Source organism: Copadichromis virginalis, linkage group LG10 (genome assembly GCF_057382275.1).
Source record: "Copadichromis virginalis isolate Kocher_CV1m ecotype Utaka linkage group LG10, C_Virginalis_male_GT1.1, whole genome shotgun sequence".
Classification (NCBI taxonomy): Eukaryota; Metazoa; Chordata; class Actinopteri; order Cichliformes; family Cichlidae; genus Copadichromis; species Copadichromis virginalis.
In genome coordinates this window covers 13614995-13628156 of record NC_140627.1, presented here as the reverse complement: position 1 = coordinate 13628156, position 13162 = coordinate 13614995, and the positions used below count along the sequence as shown (strand labels likewise).

At 41.0% G+C, this 13162-nt stretch overlaps 1 protein-coding gene across 2 annotated transcripts; it reads left to right on the top strand.

Annotated features, from left to right (window-relative positions):
- Nucleotides 1–708: 708 nt before the first annotated feature.
- On the top strand, nt 709–13147 carry gnb2 (guanine nucleotide binding protein (G protein), beta polypeptide 2). Of its 2 annotated transcripts, none has more exons than XM_085469976.1 (10): nt 709–1602; nt 3298–3377; nt 3494–3532; nt 4036–4142; nt 5162–5225; nt 5463–5625; nt 8818–8884; nt 9001–9202; nt 10133–10349; nt 12086–13147. In XM_085469976.1, exons 2-10 carry the CDS (start codon nt 3321–3323, stop codon nt 12190–12192), a joined length of 1023 nt encoding a protein of 340 aa, XP_085326102.1. In that variant the 5' UTR covers nt 709–1602; nt 3298–3320; the 3' UTR covers nt 12193–13147. The 2 variants fall into 2 exon arrangements, with proteins under 2 accessions (XP_085326102.1, XP_085326101.1); XM_085469975.1 differs by having other exon boundaries at nt 3295–3377.
- The last annotated feature ends 15 nt before the right edge of the window (nt 13148–13162 follow it).

The following is a 13162-nucleotide window of genomic DNA, read 5'->3' as shown; positions in this document are numbered from 1 at the left end:
ACTTAAGCGCTAAAAGCTTTTTGTTACTTCTCTGCAACCTGCATTTCATTCATTTTATCATTTCTCTGCAAAAAAATAAAAAATAAAAATACTCTCAAAGAGTTTTCTCCACAAAAAGTTCCCTTGTGAGGGTTGACTGATTACAGTCATTCTTGATCCCACTAAGTTGTAATATCATAGATTCATGTTTGTGCATTCATCAGGGGACAAAGGTGGGAAAACTCTGCACACACATCATCCTGCACGGTGAAGGTCAAACACCCAGCTGAGGCAGAAATGCTCGTCAGGAAACAGCACGATAAACAGGACATGTTTATCAGAGGAGAGGGGCTTTACGGACACATCCTCAGTTTGGTGCACTCATAGATTTATGGGATAGATCCGAGTACTAGTCAAGCTCCCACGTGATTCAGTGATTGTTTAAACCTACTAAATCTTCTTTCTTTTTTTCAAACATGCATTGCAACATCTTCATCTCACTGAAATCGTCTCAATGTCACGTGAAATTAGACATATAATTCATATTTTCTGTAAAACGCCTGAAAATCCATCAATCATATGCTGTAGATTTTTATAAATGTAATCGACCTGTGTCTGGTGAGACAATAACTGTCCATGTGAGCACAGGATCCCCCGAGTAGTGGTCTGCACAGGAAGGAGGAGGCGGGGGGCATTGGATTTACGTGTATTTAAAAGATGGGTGTGGTTGACTTCTTCATGCCCGGATTTGAGGATCCTGCAAGCGCTCACCGCGTGATCCGGCACCCTGTTACTAAATGATTATATTCAGCAAAGAAAAGAAAAAAGAAAAAAAAAACAGGAACCGTGTGGATACTGCCCAAGCGGTAAGGGCCGCCTCTGGTTACTGTCTGCAAGAGGAAAACACAAAATCTTGCGTGAAGGCTGGAATTCTAAACGCTTCTTCGTCCTTTTTAAAATTTAAATTAATCAATTTATTGATAATTTATATTTGTTGCACTTTCCGGATTTTACTCTGTAATTCACTGCCGACTTGGAGGCGTCTATCCTGATGAAGTATCGGCAGAGGGAGGAGGAAACCAAAGAGAGGAAGGAAACGAGGATAACGTCACGAAGACTCGGAGTAAAACGGACTGAGAATAGTGTTTAATGGACGATCCCTGATGCGGGCCGGGGAAAGAGCTGGGGCCAATTCCGTCTGTTTACGCCGTATTGGACGAAGATGTTTTTGTTAGGTTGCCGTGTGTGAAAAGTGGAAACGATCCGTAGAGGAAACAGCAGCTCGGCAGCAGCAGATATCATCTTGTGTGTGTGTTTTTTCCTCAGGAGCTCCGCTAAAGCAGAGAAATGGAAATGTGTGCAGCCCTCCTCCGGTTGCCTGTTTACTGAAGGGTTTGGAAACAGGCTGATCGTGACACACGGAACTTTTAAAGTGGATCTCCTGTGAACTTGATTTTTAATGACTGAAAAAGACTTGTAGTTAAATCCTCCGCGGGATTTGTCTTTTTTTTCCTTTTTTTTTTTTTTGAGGGGGGGACGTTGCTTTCAGTTTCTTTCTTTTTTTATTTTTCTTTGCAGCAGGGGGAGGAAAAAGGGCAGGAAAATCATCGGGAGAATTAACAGGTAGCCACCCATTATCCAAACGCTGTGACAGCAGATAGGTCAGCCTGTGTGTGTGGCTGGGTGATGGTGTGCGTATGGCATCATTTTGACCAAATACGATTAGCTACATCCGCAATTTTAGGAGCTCGATGTCTAAAATGAGACGTGATGAAGGCCTTTATGACTGTGCTGATCAATATGTGAGGTGATGTAGCTAGGGTAGGGCCTTTTTTGAATTATGTAAATCTCTAAATCTAGACAGTGAAATAAAAATCTCTCTCGAGTGCATCCTTTGAGACTGGCCTGTACCCTCGTTCTCCTCAGTGCTGACTGTATTTCATTGGGGAGGCTCTTAGGCCATGCGTTCACATCCTCTGCCATCAAACATCCACTCATGCCCGGCATGCAGTGGTTGGAGGCAGATTTTAGCCATGCCATGTTAGAGCACCTCCACATCAGATGTGCAATCAAAGGGGTGGGGCCAGGCACTCCTGGCATCTTTGCGTTTTTGTTCTACCACATGCTCTCGGAGGTTGGTGGAGTGCCAGAAGTGCTGGGGACACCGAGGACCTGCCATATTAACCTTTTATAAAGAGCATGGCCTAGCAGCAAGGGTCGTGTCGCTGCTAGGCCATGCATCATCAGTGCGGCAGTGTGATATGCGTGTCCTCACTCTCTGCTACTCTTTACCCACTGACTTCAGCACAAATCTGCGTGTCCGCCAGTTGATGCTCAGAAGCAGCAAAAACATGCATCTGAGCATCTGGCAGGACCCATGGCCTGATATATGATCCCCCTCCCCACACCCCCTTCTCTACCTCCCTCCTCCTCATCCTCCTCTCCTGCAGCATCTATTCTCCTGATTGGCTAAATGAGCAGCTGTGCCAGGAGACTGAGACCCACGATGCACCCCTTTTGGCTTCCATTAGTGCTGTGTGATCCATCTGGTCGCAGGTCCCTCCAGGGAACAGTGGTCTACTGTAGCTAATTGCTCTTCCTTGCACAGTGTAGGCTACTGTATGCATGCTATCTGGGGTTTTTATCTTGAATTTGAATAGCTTCACATATGCAAATCTATAGGCCACCTGTTTGGGAGAATATTTGAATGTGCAACTGTTTTCCCATGAGGAACAGGAAATACTGTAGTGCACGCCGCTGGAAAGCGCAACATAGAGATGAACAGTTTTCGTGTACCTGTGTAATTTAAGAAATTAGGGACTCCCCTGTTCTTCAGCGTGAAGTGTTTGTTTAAACACAGTCAGCGGCTCAAATGAAGGATTGCTCCGTCCTGCATTAGTGCAAAGTTGGACTTGTATGAGCATTGCTACCAGGCACCAGATAGTGAGCATTCACTCACTATCTGGTGCCTGGTAGCAATGCTGGCTTTTTGATAGCAGCTTAGTCATTGCAGATTATTCTCCTCAGTTAAACCAGGATGGGTGGTTGTACAGCCAGAAACAGATTACAAGTTGTATTTTTTCCCTCACTGTGGGTTCAGTAAACCTCAGAGATTAAAATTGGGATTTTATTTGATTATTTTATTTCCCCAAATGCAAGTAGCGTTCAATTATTGATGAAAGTAGACCTCTGGATTAGTAGGTTAGGAAGTATAAAAATATGATAATCCCAAAAAAACTTAATATGCACTGATATTCATTTCATTTAGATTTATTTGATAATAGAGTGTGATATTTAAAGTCGTGCCCCATCCAGCAGGTGACAGCTCGGACAGTTTCAAAATGAGTGAGCTGGAACAGCTTCGTCAGGAGGCCGAGCAGCTTCGGAACCAGATACGAGTGAGTGATGTGTGTCTGCTGTGAACAGTTTTACCATTGAATAAAATACTGGAAAATTTGTTATTTACTAGCGGTGTCCTCTTTTTTTTCCTTCCCTGTGACTTCATAACCATTAGGACGCCAGGAAAGCATGTGGAGATTCAACCCTGACACAGGTGAGAGCAACTGAATGTGTAAGATGTATGTCAGTCACCTGGGGATGGGTTAACCTGGCGTCAATATGGACCTATATACTTAATAACATGATATTGGGCACAGTGGAGAAAGCAGGAAAGCTATTTTTTTATTGTTTTTGATCAAATGTTACTCTATAGGACAAAAAATCCATCCCTGCTACTCTCAACATGTCTCCAGGTTTCACCTGCACAGAGGAGTGACCTTTTCTTTTTGTAGCACAATTTAGAAATAATAGATGACGGCCATTTGTTGAACCAGCAGTAGTATAAATCATCAATAATTTCTGAATTTATTTTTACAGGTGCATTATTCATATTGTCATATTTGACATGTGATATTAGTTATTTCTGTCCCGGTCTTGCCATCGGTGTCTGATAGCCACTGTACTGTTACTCTTTAGCAAAACTTTTCTGCCAAACCTTTTATCACACACCCAGTGAATGATCAAAACAGTGCTAACTTGCTAACTTTACTAACTTAGATAACTGCTGGTCTGGATCCTGTGGGGCGGATCCAGATGCGGACAAGACGCACCCTCCGTGGCCATCTGGCCAAGATCTATGCCATGCACTGGGGTACAGACTCTAGGTGAGTCCATACTATTTCTAATGCTTTTGACTGCTTCTTGGTTTAATTTTTCTTTGTATACTATAGATTAAAGTTCCACCTAAAATGGTTGAGTGTAATCGGCCATCAAAGCCACTTCAGGTAGCCACTTCCTATCTATATTAGCTAGAATAGAAAAAGGTGGATACAAATAAATGTTTGACCTAAATTTGGCCCACTTCTGCATTTTTCTGGGCATTTAGCCTTTACTGATGGAGCTGACTCAATGTGAGTCTCCTCACCTCAGTTGAGCCACAGATCCACCTCATATGGATCACATCTGACCCACAGAAAATTTGCAAGTGGTGTAAATAGGCTTTAGGCCACCTGTGTCCATCCTGGGAATTAATTTCAGTTCATTGGCTGTTTGATGGAGCTTTTAGACTACTGCATTACCCAGTTTTCCAAAGGAGAAAAAGATATAAGTCCTATAATAAATAATTCCTGTCTGTAATGCAGTGAAAATATGCTCCACTCTTTGTCTTCATGATTCAACAAATGCCTCGACAGCTATTTAGTGGATTGTAATGACACATGGGACATACCTGCTCGAGATTAACTGTAGCACGTTTGGTGAAGATGTAATGCTTGATTTTCCACTCACACATGCAAATTGCCAGCGCTAATTAGTAAATGCTGAATGAACAAGCCAAACAGTCATAGTGGGCTTGTTAGCAGGCTCGCGTTAGCATTTAGCTCAAAGCGGCACGATACAAAAGCACAAGCATGACAAGCATTGCAAGCATTTTAATTTTAGTTCTGTGAAATCATTTGCTGACTTCAGGCATTAACCATGAACATTTCTGGCTGAGGCAAACATTAAAACAACTGATTCTTCACCTTGAACTGACAGAATCATCTCAGGCTGCAGTGTTTTGACAGGAAAAGCATGTTTCAACAGGTTTGGAGCGCAGTGTGATAACAGGACTCAAATGCCAAAATTAAAGAGATCCTGTATTATTCAAAACTTTTTTGTTTTTTTTCCCCTTTTGTGTCTGCAGGCTTCTGGTTAGTGCCTCTCAAGATGGAAAACTGATTGTCTGGGACAGCTACACAACTAACAAGGTAAAATCACCAAAAAGACAAAAAACACGGCACGTCTCCAGCTGGAAGACTTGTCTGAACTTGAAATGAAAGTGGACTAACATCTTCCTCTTGTAGAAGTGCTGCTGACTTTCCATAATGGCTTCTTTCTCAGTGTTACTGTGACTGATTGTAAGAGTCACAGTGGCATCATCGTGTGTGTTTTCAGTGTTAATATCTGCCCATTTTATGCTCTTTAAACTACCTCTCTTTTCTTAGATACATGCCATCCCCCTGCGCTCCTCCTGGGTAATGACCTGTGCGTACGCTCCCTCGGGGAACTACGTGGCCTGCGGAGGCCTCGACAACATTTGCTCCATCTACTGCTTGAAGACACGCGAGGGCAATGTCAGGGTCAGCAGGGAACTACCTGGCCATACAGGTGAGAGAACATGGCGCCCTAAGCTAACTATGTTAAAATCTTCTCATGAGTAAAACTGATGAGATGTTTCAGATGAGCGTACGCCCCCGTGGGAAAGCTCCACTCCCAAACCCCTAAACAATGACTTCATTTACATGGTTAATTAATTGCAGTCTTAATGAGCTGAGATATTAACTCCTGTCTGTGTGACTCTGATTTGTGACACTATAACTTCTGTATGTATTTTATTTTTGATTTTATATTTTCAAGAAAAACGTGAAGTAGATGATTTATTGAAATGTGCAAACATACATGTAAATACAGTATGTTAGCAAAAACTAGGTTTGCACAATTGTAACGAGCTTGAAAGTCCAAATTTGGTATGACTGCCTTTATTCTTTAGCATATTCTGAACTCTCTTAGGCAGTTTGATTGTATTTTCTTCAAGAAGTCGTCAGGAATAGTAGCTTCTTGAAGAACTTTGCAATGCTCTTCTTTGAATGTTTCTGCCTTTTGTTCCATTTTCTGTCACAATGATCCTTCACTGCTTCAATAATGTTGAGGTCCAGGCTCTGGGGAGGCCGATCCGTGACTGACAGCGATCTAAAGATGTGTTTGTTCTACCCAGTTCTACCCATTGTCAATGCATTGACTATGTGTTTAGGGCCACTGTCATGCTGAAAAAGGAAGCATTTGCTAATTGGATAATCAGATGCTTGTCAGAAGGTATTGCATGGTGGATCAAAATCTGGTGGTACTTTTCCCACTGGCTGAAATGTCATCCCAAACCATCACAGCCTCCACCATGCTTTACAGATGGTCGTAGGTACTCACTGATGTACCTCTCTCTTGAACTCCTTGGAATGTATTGAACCAAAAGATTTCAAATTTGGATCCATCACTTCATAAGATGTGTTGCCACTGCTTTTCAGTCCACTTCTTGTGTAAAGACCTGTTTGGGATGCCTCTTCTTGGCAGCCACCCTTCCACTGAGACCATTCAGACAAGGCCTCAGTGAACAGTAGAGGGATTAATGTTATGTGTTGACACAACACTAGTTCATCCCTTGAGTTAGATGCCTTTTTCTTCTTTGAATGATTCATAGGCCAGTGTTACAGGGCAAATAAAAACATTCCTCTGAAAGTGGTCAGGTACAGGGACTGGACTGAAAATGAGTAAAAAAAGCAACCAATCTCTAAAAAAAACCCTCCACATTTTTACTCCTTCTAGAGCAGCTTTGCACAATTTACAGTTCAAAATAAGCCCCATTTATCCTGGCACTTCTCAGCTCATCCACTGTCTGAAGCCAAGAATTTTAGCAGCCTTCTTCCTGCTTTAAAGCCAGCTGTCTTCTGATTGGCTGCCTCTTCAGTTTGAACAGCAGGTGGGTGGGGCTGCTGTGCTTAAAGCCAGAACTTTTTCCCTCTTCACTGACATCTAACAGAAGACGAGAATAGAAAAAAAGTGTCTGGAACAGGGCATTGAGGGGTTTTTTTTGTTTGTTTTTTTTTCTGTTCGTCTTTAATATGAAATGATATAATTCTATGTTTATGTTATGTAATTATATGTATATAACAAAGGAACAGTGAAAAGCATAATAAGTCACATTTAAAGAATAGATAACAGAGTCTGATTGGCTTAAAGAAGTCAGGTAAGAAGGTTACAAGAATTAGCCTGATAATGATGGAAATAATGATGAGAAGAGTTCGACAGTGTGGGAAATCAGAAGTAATAAAAAGAAGACAACAGCAGGACTGGCACAGACACGCAGACATACAGGCACCACATGTAAACAGATCTTTCCTCTTGAACCTATGGAAAAGCTTCTTTTTATTGCAGTCGTGGATAGATTATTATGACCACAGATGCAGGATGCAAACATGCCACATGCCCACGTGTTTGCTCATGGAAAGAGTACACTCTGACGTGCGTTTCATGAGCACACCCAGCTTGCTCACACACTAATAAAAGGCATCTTAGAACTACATTACATACACAACTTTAAACTTACGGTTTCTTGCACTCGTGGACATGAAGTTTCGAGATTTTCATGAGTTCATTGAACTGTTCTTTTACCAGGTTGGAATCTTTTTTTAATTTATTTTTTTACAGCAGACATTTTTAATGACTTAAAAATAAGAATTGAGTGCAAAACTTTGATTTTATTTTAGTGTTTCTATAATCCAGTATACACAACACCACCTGCTAATATTTGGTTAAATGTCTTTTAGCAAGTTACAACTCGGCCAGACGCTTTTTGTAGCCACCAACAAGCTTCTGGCATAATTCTGCCCGGATATTTTAGCACTCTCCTTGGCAGAATTGGTAAAGTTCATTTAAACTGGAGGTTTTTCCTTCGCTCTTAAATGATCTGTTATTGCGTATTTTTCAAATGTTTGTGCAGGATATTGTATTTGTTTTGAATGTCTTGTACTTATGTGATACAGGTCTCTATTGAAAATTACATTTTTTTTAATCTCAATTAGATTTTTACCTGGATAAATAAAGGACTAATTTGAAAGAAAAAAAAAAAACATAGTCCAGAAAGGTTTAGATCGAGGTTTTGGGAAGGCCAATACTCCATCCATCCATCCATGCATTCGCTTCCGCTTATCCTTTTCAGGGTCGCGGGGGGTGCTGGAGCCTATCCCAGCTGTCATAGGGCGAAAGGCAGGGTACACCCTGGACAGGTCGCCAGTCTGTCGCAGGGCTAACACATAGGGACAGACAACCATTCACACCTAGTGGCAATTTGGATTATCCAATTAACCTATCCCCACAAGCTGCATGTCTTTGGACTCCAATACTCCAATATTTTAAAAATAATAATTAATACCTATACTATAAGTAAGGTCAAAGGTCTCCAATGGCTCCAAAATCCTGGTCATCTGCAAACTTTGCTGATGTGTCAATGCATCTATCATTGCAGCTTCAAAGAAATTAAAAAAATGATCCCAAAAAGACGCTTGAAAAAGAAGGCTTTAAAGTAGTAATCATGTAAAATATGTCAACAAAATATATCATAAAATATCTAAACGAATGAGTAGTTTTAGTGGCGCAGAGACAACATGTAGCTCTATATGTACACTCACAATAAATTTATAGTCATATTTACGTTTTACATTCTTCTCCTATACAGTAGTAATTTAATGTAAAATGCGTCATCAAGTGTCACTGACATCATCCGCGTGTTTGTGCGTTCCGTTCTCTCAGGTTACCTGTCATGTTGCCGTTTCATTGATGACAATCAAATCATCACGAGCTCAGGAGACACCACATGGTGAGTCACACAGATCAACACACACATGTGCAGCCTAAGCATCGTTTTCCTGCTTTCCAATCACTAACCCTGTGCTTTTTTTTGTTGTTGTTGTTGTCGTTGCTTTTTTTGCCCAGTGCACTGTGGGATATCGAGACGAGTCAGCAGACCACAGTTTTCTCGGGCCACACCGGTGATGTCATGAGTCTGTCCCTTTCGCCCGACCAGCACACCTTCGTGTCGGGAGCCTGCGACGCTTCAATCAAACTGTGGGACATCAGGGACAGCATGTGCCGGCAGACCTTCACGGGCCACGAATCGGACATCAACGCTGTCTGTGTGAGTGTCCTCAGGGACCGGGTGCCCTTGTAGGCCCAACTGCTTTTATTCTTCTTAAAATCGCGGATTATATATTTTACAAGTGCAGTTTAGAGCTCTTGTTTCAGAAGAGTGCTCTGGCCGTGGAGTTTTATGAAGCTGCATCACTGATGTGACAGGCAGAGGAGACCTAATGAAAGATGCTTTTGAGTTGCATTGTGGGAAATGTAGTATTGGAAGGTCGCTCAAAAGCAGCATCTTAAAATGCAGTTTAGAGTTTTAAAAGACAACAGGACTTTTATTCCAATTTACTACATTCAAAATCAGGGTTTAAGGTGTGAGGATGAGAAACCCCCACAACACACACAAGGTCAGCAGGAGCATAACGTAGGGTTTTTTTTAGCTTGACCCACATCATAGATTAAAGAAACTGGATGGAGTTGGTATGCTTGAGACACCATTTTAGACATTTATTCTCAGACACATCATGAGTTTCTGAATTCCTGGCACTGTTATAAGCTAATCTGTGGCCTTAAGTGGCACTCTGGCGCTCCTGAGTACTGTCTAACACGTCATCAGCAGCATCAGCTCCAGGATTTGTCTTGGTGACGTCACACACTGTCTCCAGCCACCAGCTTTGGGAGGGATTTAAATGGGAAGCGCGCTGCAGGATTAACAAGATTATCAATTAACACCATATCTGAACATCCTGATCATCTCAGGAGATGATCTCCGGTTGGGAGTCTGGGTTGATGGCACAGGCCATCTGACAGTGTGGCAGGTGGACAGATTCGGTGTTAAAGCACTGATCCCATTCAGTTTTCTGTCTTATTAAGGGATTTAAGAAAGGCAGGAACTCTCTATAGCAGCTTATGCTGTAACTATATTTATTTATAATTAAAAATATAAATAAATAATAAATAAGAGTCATCCTCACTTTCTCCTCCCCAGTTCTTTCCCAATGGCAGCGCCTTTGCCACAGGCTCTGACGATGCCACCTGCAGGCTGTTTGACCTCCGCGCAGACCAGGAGCTAGGCCTCTACTGCCATGACAACATCATCTGTGGCATCACCTCTGTGGCTTTCTCCCGCTCCGGGCGCTTGCTGCTGGCTGGTTATGACGACTTCAACTGCAACATATGGGATGCCATGAAAGGAGACAGAGCAGGTGGGTGGAGCAAGCGAGAGAACAGAGAAAAGGGAAGGTTCATCTTCAAGCTAAGGTGAAGATGAAGTGATTATCTATCAATTACACCACACGTGTTTTTGTAGTATTCCTTCTTTTGATTTTTCAGTGCTAAAATAAAAGCTTAGTTTAGTGATTCATTTTTGCACTGCAGAGGGATGATTGTATGTAGGTGTGCAGTTTTCTGATGCCTGAAACAACAAATAGGTTTATACAATGTTCAGTTTAAATGAGAGGGGAGCTTGGTATACAAGTACTGCTGATAACAATGATTTAAAGTACAGAAATAACAAATTGGTTGTAATTTTTATTTTTTCTGGTTAGAGCCTCTTTCCACCAAACTCCTATCTGAGCTTCAGCTGTAAGAGTTCAATCAAAAACATAGAAAACACAATCTGAATAAAAAAAATAGTGCGACTAAAACTGCTTCTAAACGGAGTTGTCGTTGCAAAAAATGTAATTCTTTATTTGTGTTTTGGGGTTTGTTTGTTTGTTTTTGAGGAAATTAAGCTGCTTGCCATGTATCAAGATCAAGGTTATTATAGCTAAATTATAGCTAACTAAAATTCAACTAAAACTAAAACTACATGTAAAAAACATTACTGGTTTTACCTCTGACATATGTCCTCCCTACAAGAGTAATTAAAAGTCTAAAATTTAACACTGTTTAGGACCCTAAAACAAAAAGAACTAAACTAAAACGAAACATTTTCAAACAATAAAACCAAACACAAAAATCCCCCCATGAAACTAACAAACTAAACTGAATAAAAAAACAAAAACTCAAAATGAAATAACAATAAAAACGAATTCTAAAATGCTAAACTGTAATAACTCTGGTCACGACTTTTTATTTTTGCATGCGTCTGTGGAAACAATCACTATTTTACTTCTCATTTTTCTCTGTTGCCAGGTCAGCAACTAAAGCATTTTATACAAGATGTGTCATGTGTACTACTGTGTACTGCTAATCAAAACACATTTAAGAAGATCAAAAGCAGAGAATAACCTTAAATCGTTTAAATAAGTGAAAATTATGCCTTTTTCACAGATTCAGAAATGGCTAAACTTATAACTTAAGTTCAGCTTTGAAAATTAATAGAAACAAGTCCTTCAGAGGCCCTTTTATCTGTATTACTACAAGGTCAAGGCATTATTAGGAGAGTACTGTACAACAGGAAGTATAATTATTTACTTCAGAAAGTAGCGATATATATTGCAGGAAGCAGATCTAGAGTGTATACTGCACACGATCTGATATCAGATCATCCGTATGGCGCACACATGCTGGTGAGTCAGAAGTTCATCCTACCACAAAAAAAAAAAAAGATATGAAAGCATAAAAAGAATTGACAGTAAGTTCAGTGATGGAAGAGCAGCACAGTCTGCCTTAAGCACAGTCATTACAGTAGCAGGAATTTTAGTACAAGTGTTGGGACAAACTTTCCAAACAATGATTCGTTTCCATTGTAGAAAGAACATCGTGAGTCTGTTTTGCCGCTGATTGCATCAAAAATAAATAGATAAAAATGAGGTCACATTTAGATTTTAAAGATTCCTTTTGAAAAACAAAATCTTTGTCTGCACACTTAAGAAACAGGGGGATACAAACCGTAGCATCGATCTTAAGTTAACAGTATGCTCATTGTTTGATTTTTGAAGAAGTGCATTGCACAATGACAAGTTGACTTTTGGGGTTTTTTTCGGCCCTCCTGCAGGAGTCCTGGCAGGCCATGACAATCGCGTGAGCTGTCTGGGCGTGACGGATGACGGCATGGCGGTGTGCACCGGGTCCTGGGACAGCTTCCTCAAGATCTGGAACTGAGCCATGCACATAAACAGCGAACCACACACGTCCAACAGACACCGCTCTTATCTTGGGACACAGTTTGCACCCTGTACTCTCACTGTATGTAAGATTCCACAGACGAACCGCAACATTATACTGTACATAATATATATGACTTAGATATGAGCTTACACACACACACACACACACACACACACACACACACACACACGTATTGTATGCAGGATAAGATAACAAGACCTAAACACATGCTCACACTACCTACCGCCGATGAAAGTACACAGCAGCAAGGCCACAGTGCAACACACACATGCACATAACAGGTCAAAATATGACCAAATACAGCCGAATATTCAGCTGTTCGGCCGAAAACACAAATCCCATCAACACTATCTGACGCACTCATTCTCACACATGCTTATCATGAGACATACTGCTTCTCGTGTTAAGCAGTGGAGCGAATGTTACCCGATATTTTCGTCTTATGACTTTGCTCGAAATACACCTCAGACTCATTTTTCTTTGTTGTTTCGGTCTCTTTACCACACGTATCTCAGCAGTGGTGACGTGAAGGCGGAACCACCTGAGTGCATTTACATAAAGAAAGTAAGAAAGAAGGAAAAACATTCACCGATGAACAGATGATTGAGCTCAATGAAGATATCAACTGATTTTCATCTGTTTCAGAACGCCACACAGTCACTGTCTTCACCCAGTTTTTTTTTTTTCCCCCCCCAATTCTACACACTTATTTTATTCCTGTTCTTCCTGTGTGCCTCAAATACACTTATTAACAGAGGATACTGAGACAGTTACATGAATCCAAAACAACCTGAGATTAAGAGAAGTTGAGAAGTAAAAGCACGTCTTATTGAGTAGGAGCCAATAATCAAACTTTGACTTTGTCACTGTATTATCTGGACATTACTATAATTGTACATATTATTAATAAATAACTGCCTCTCCTGCCTTTTATTGTGTTTTC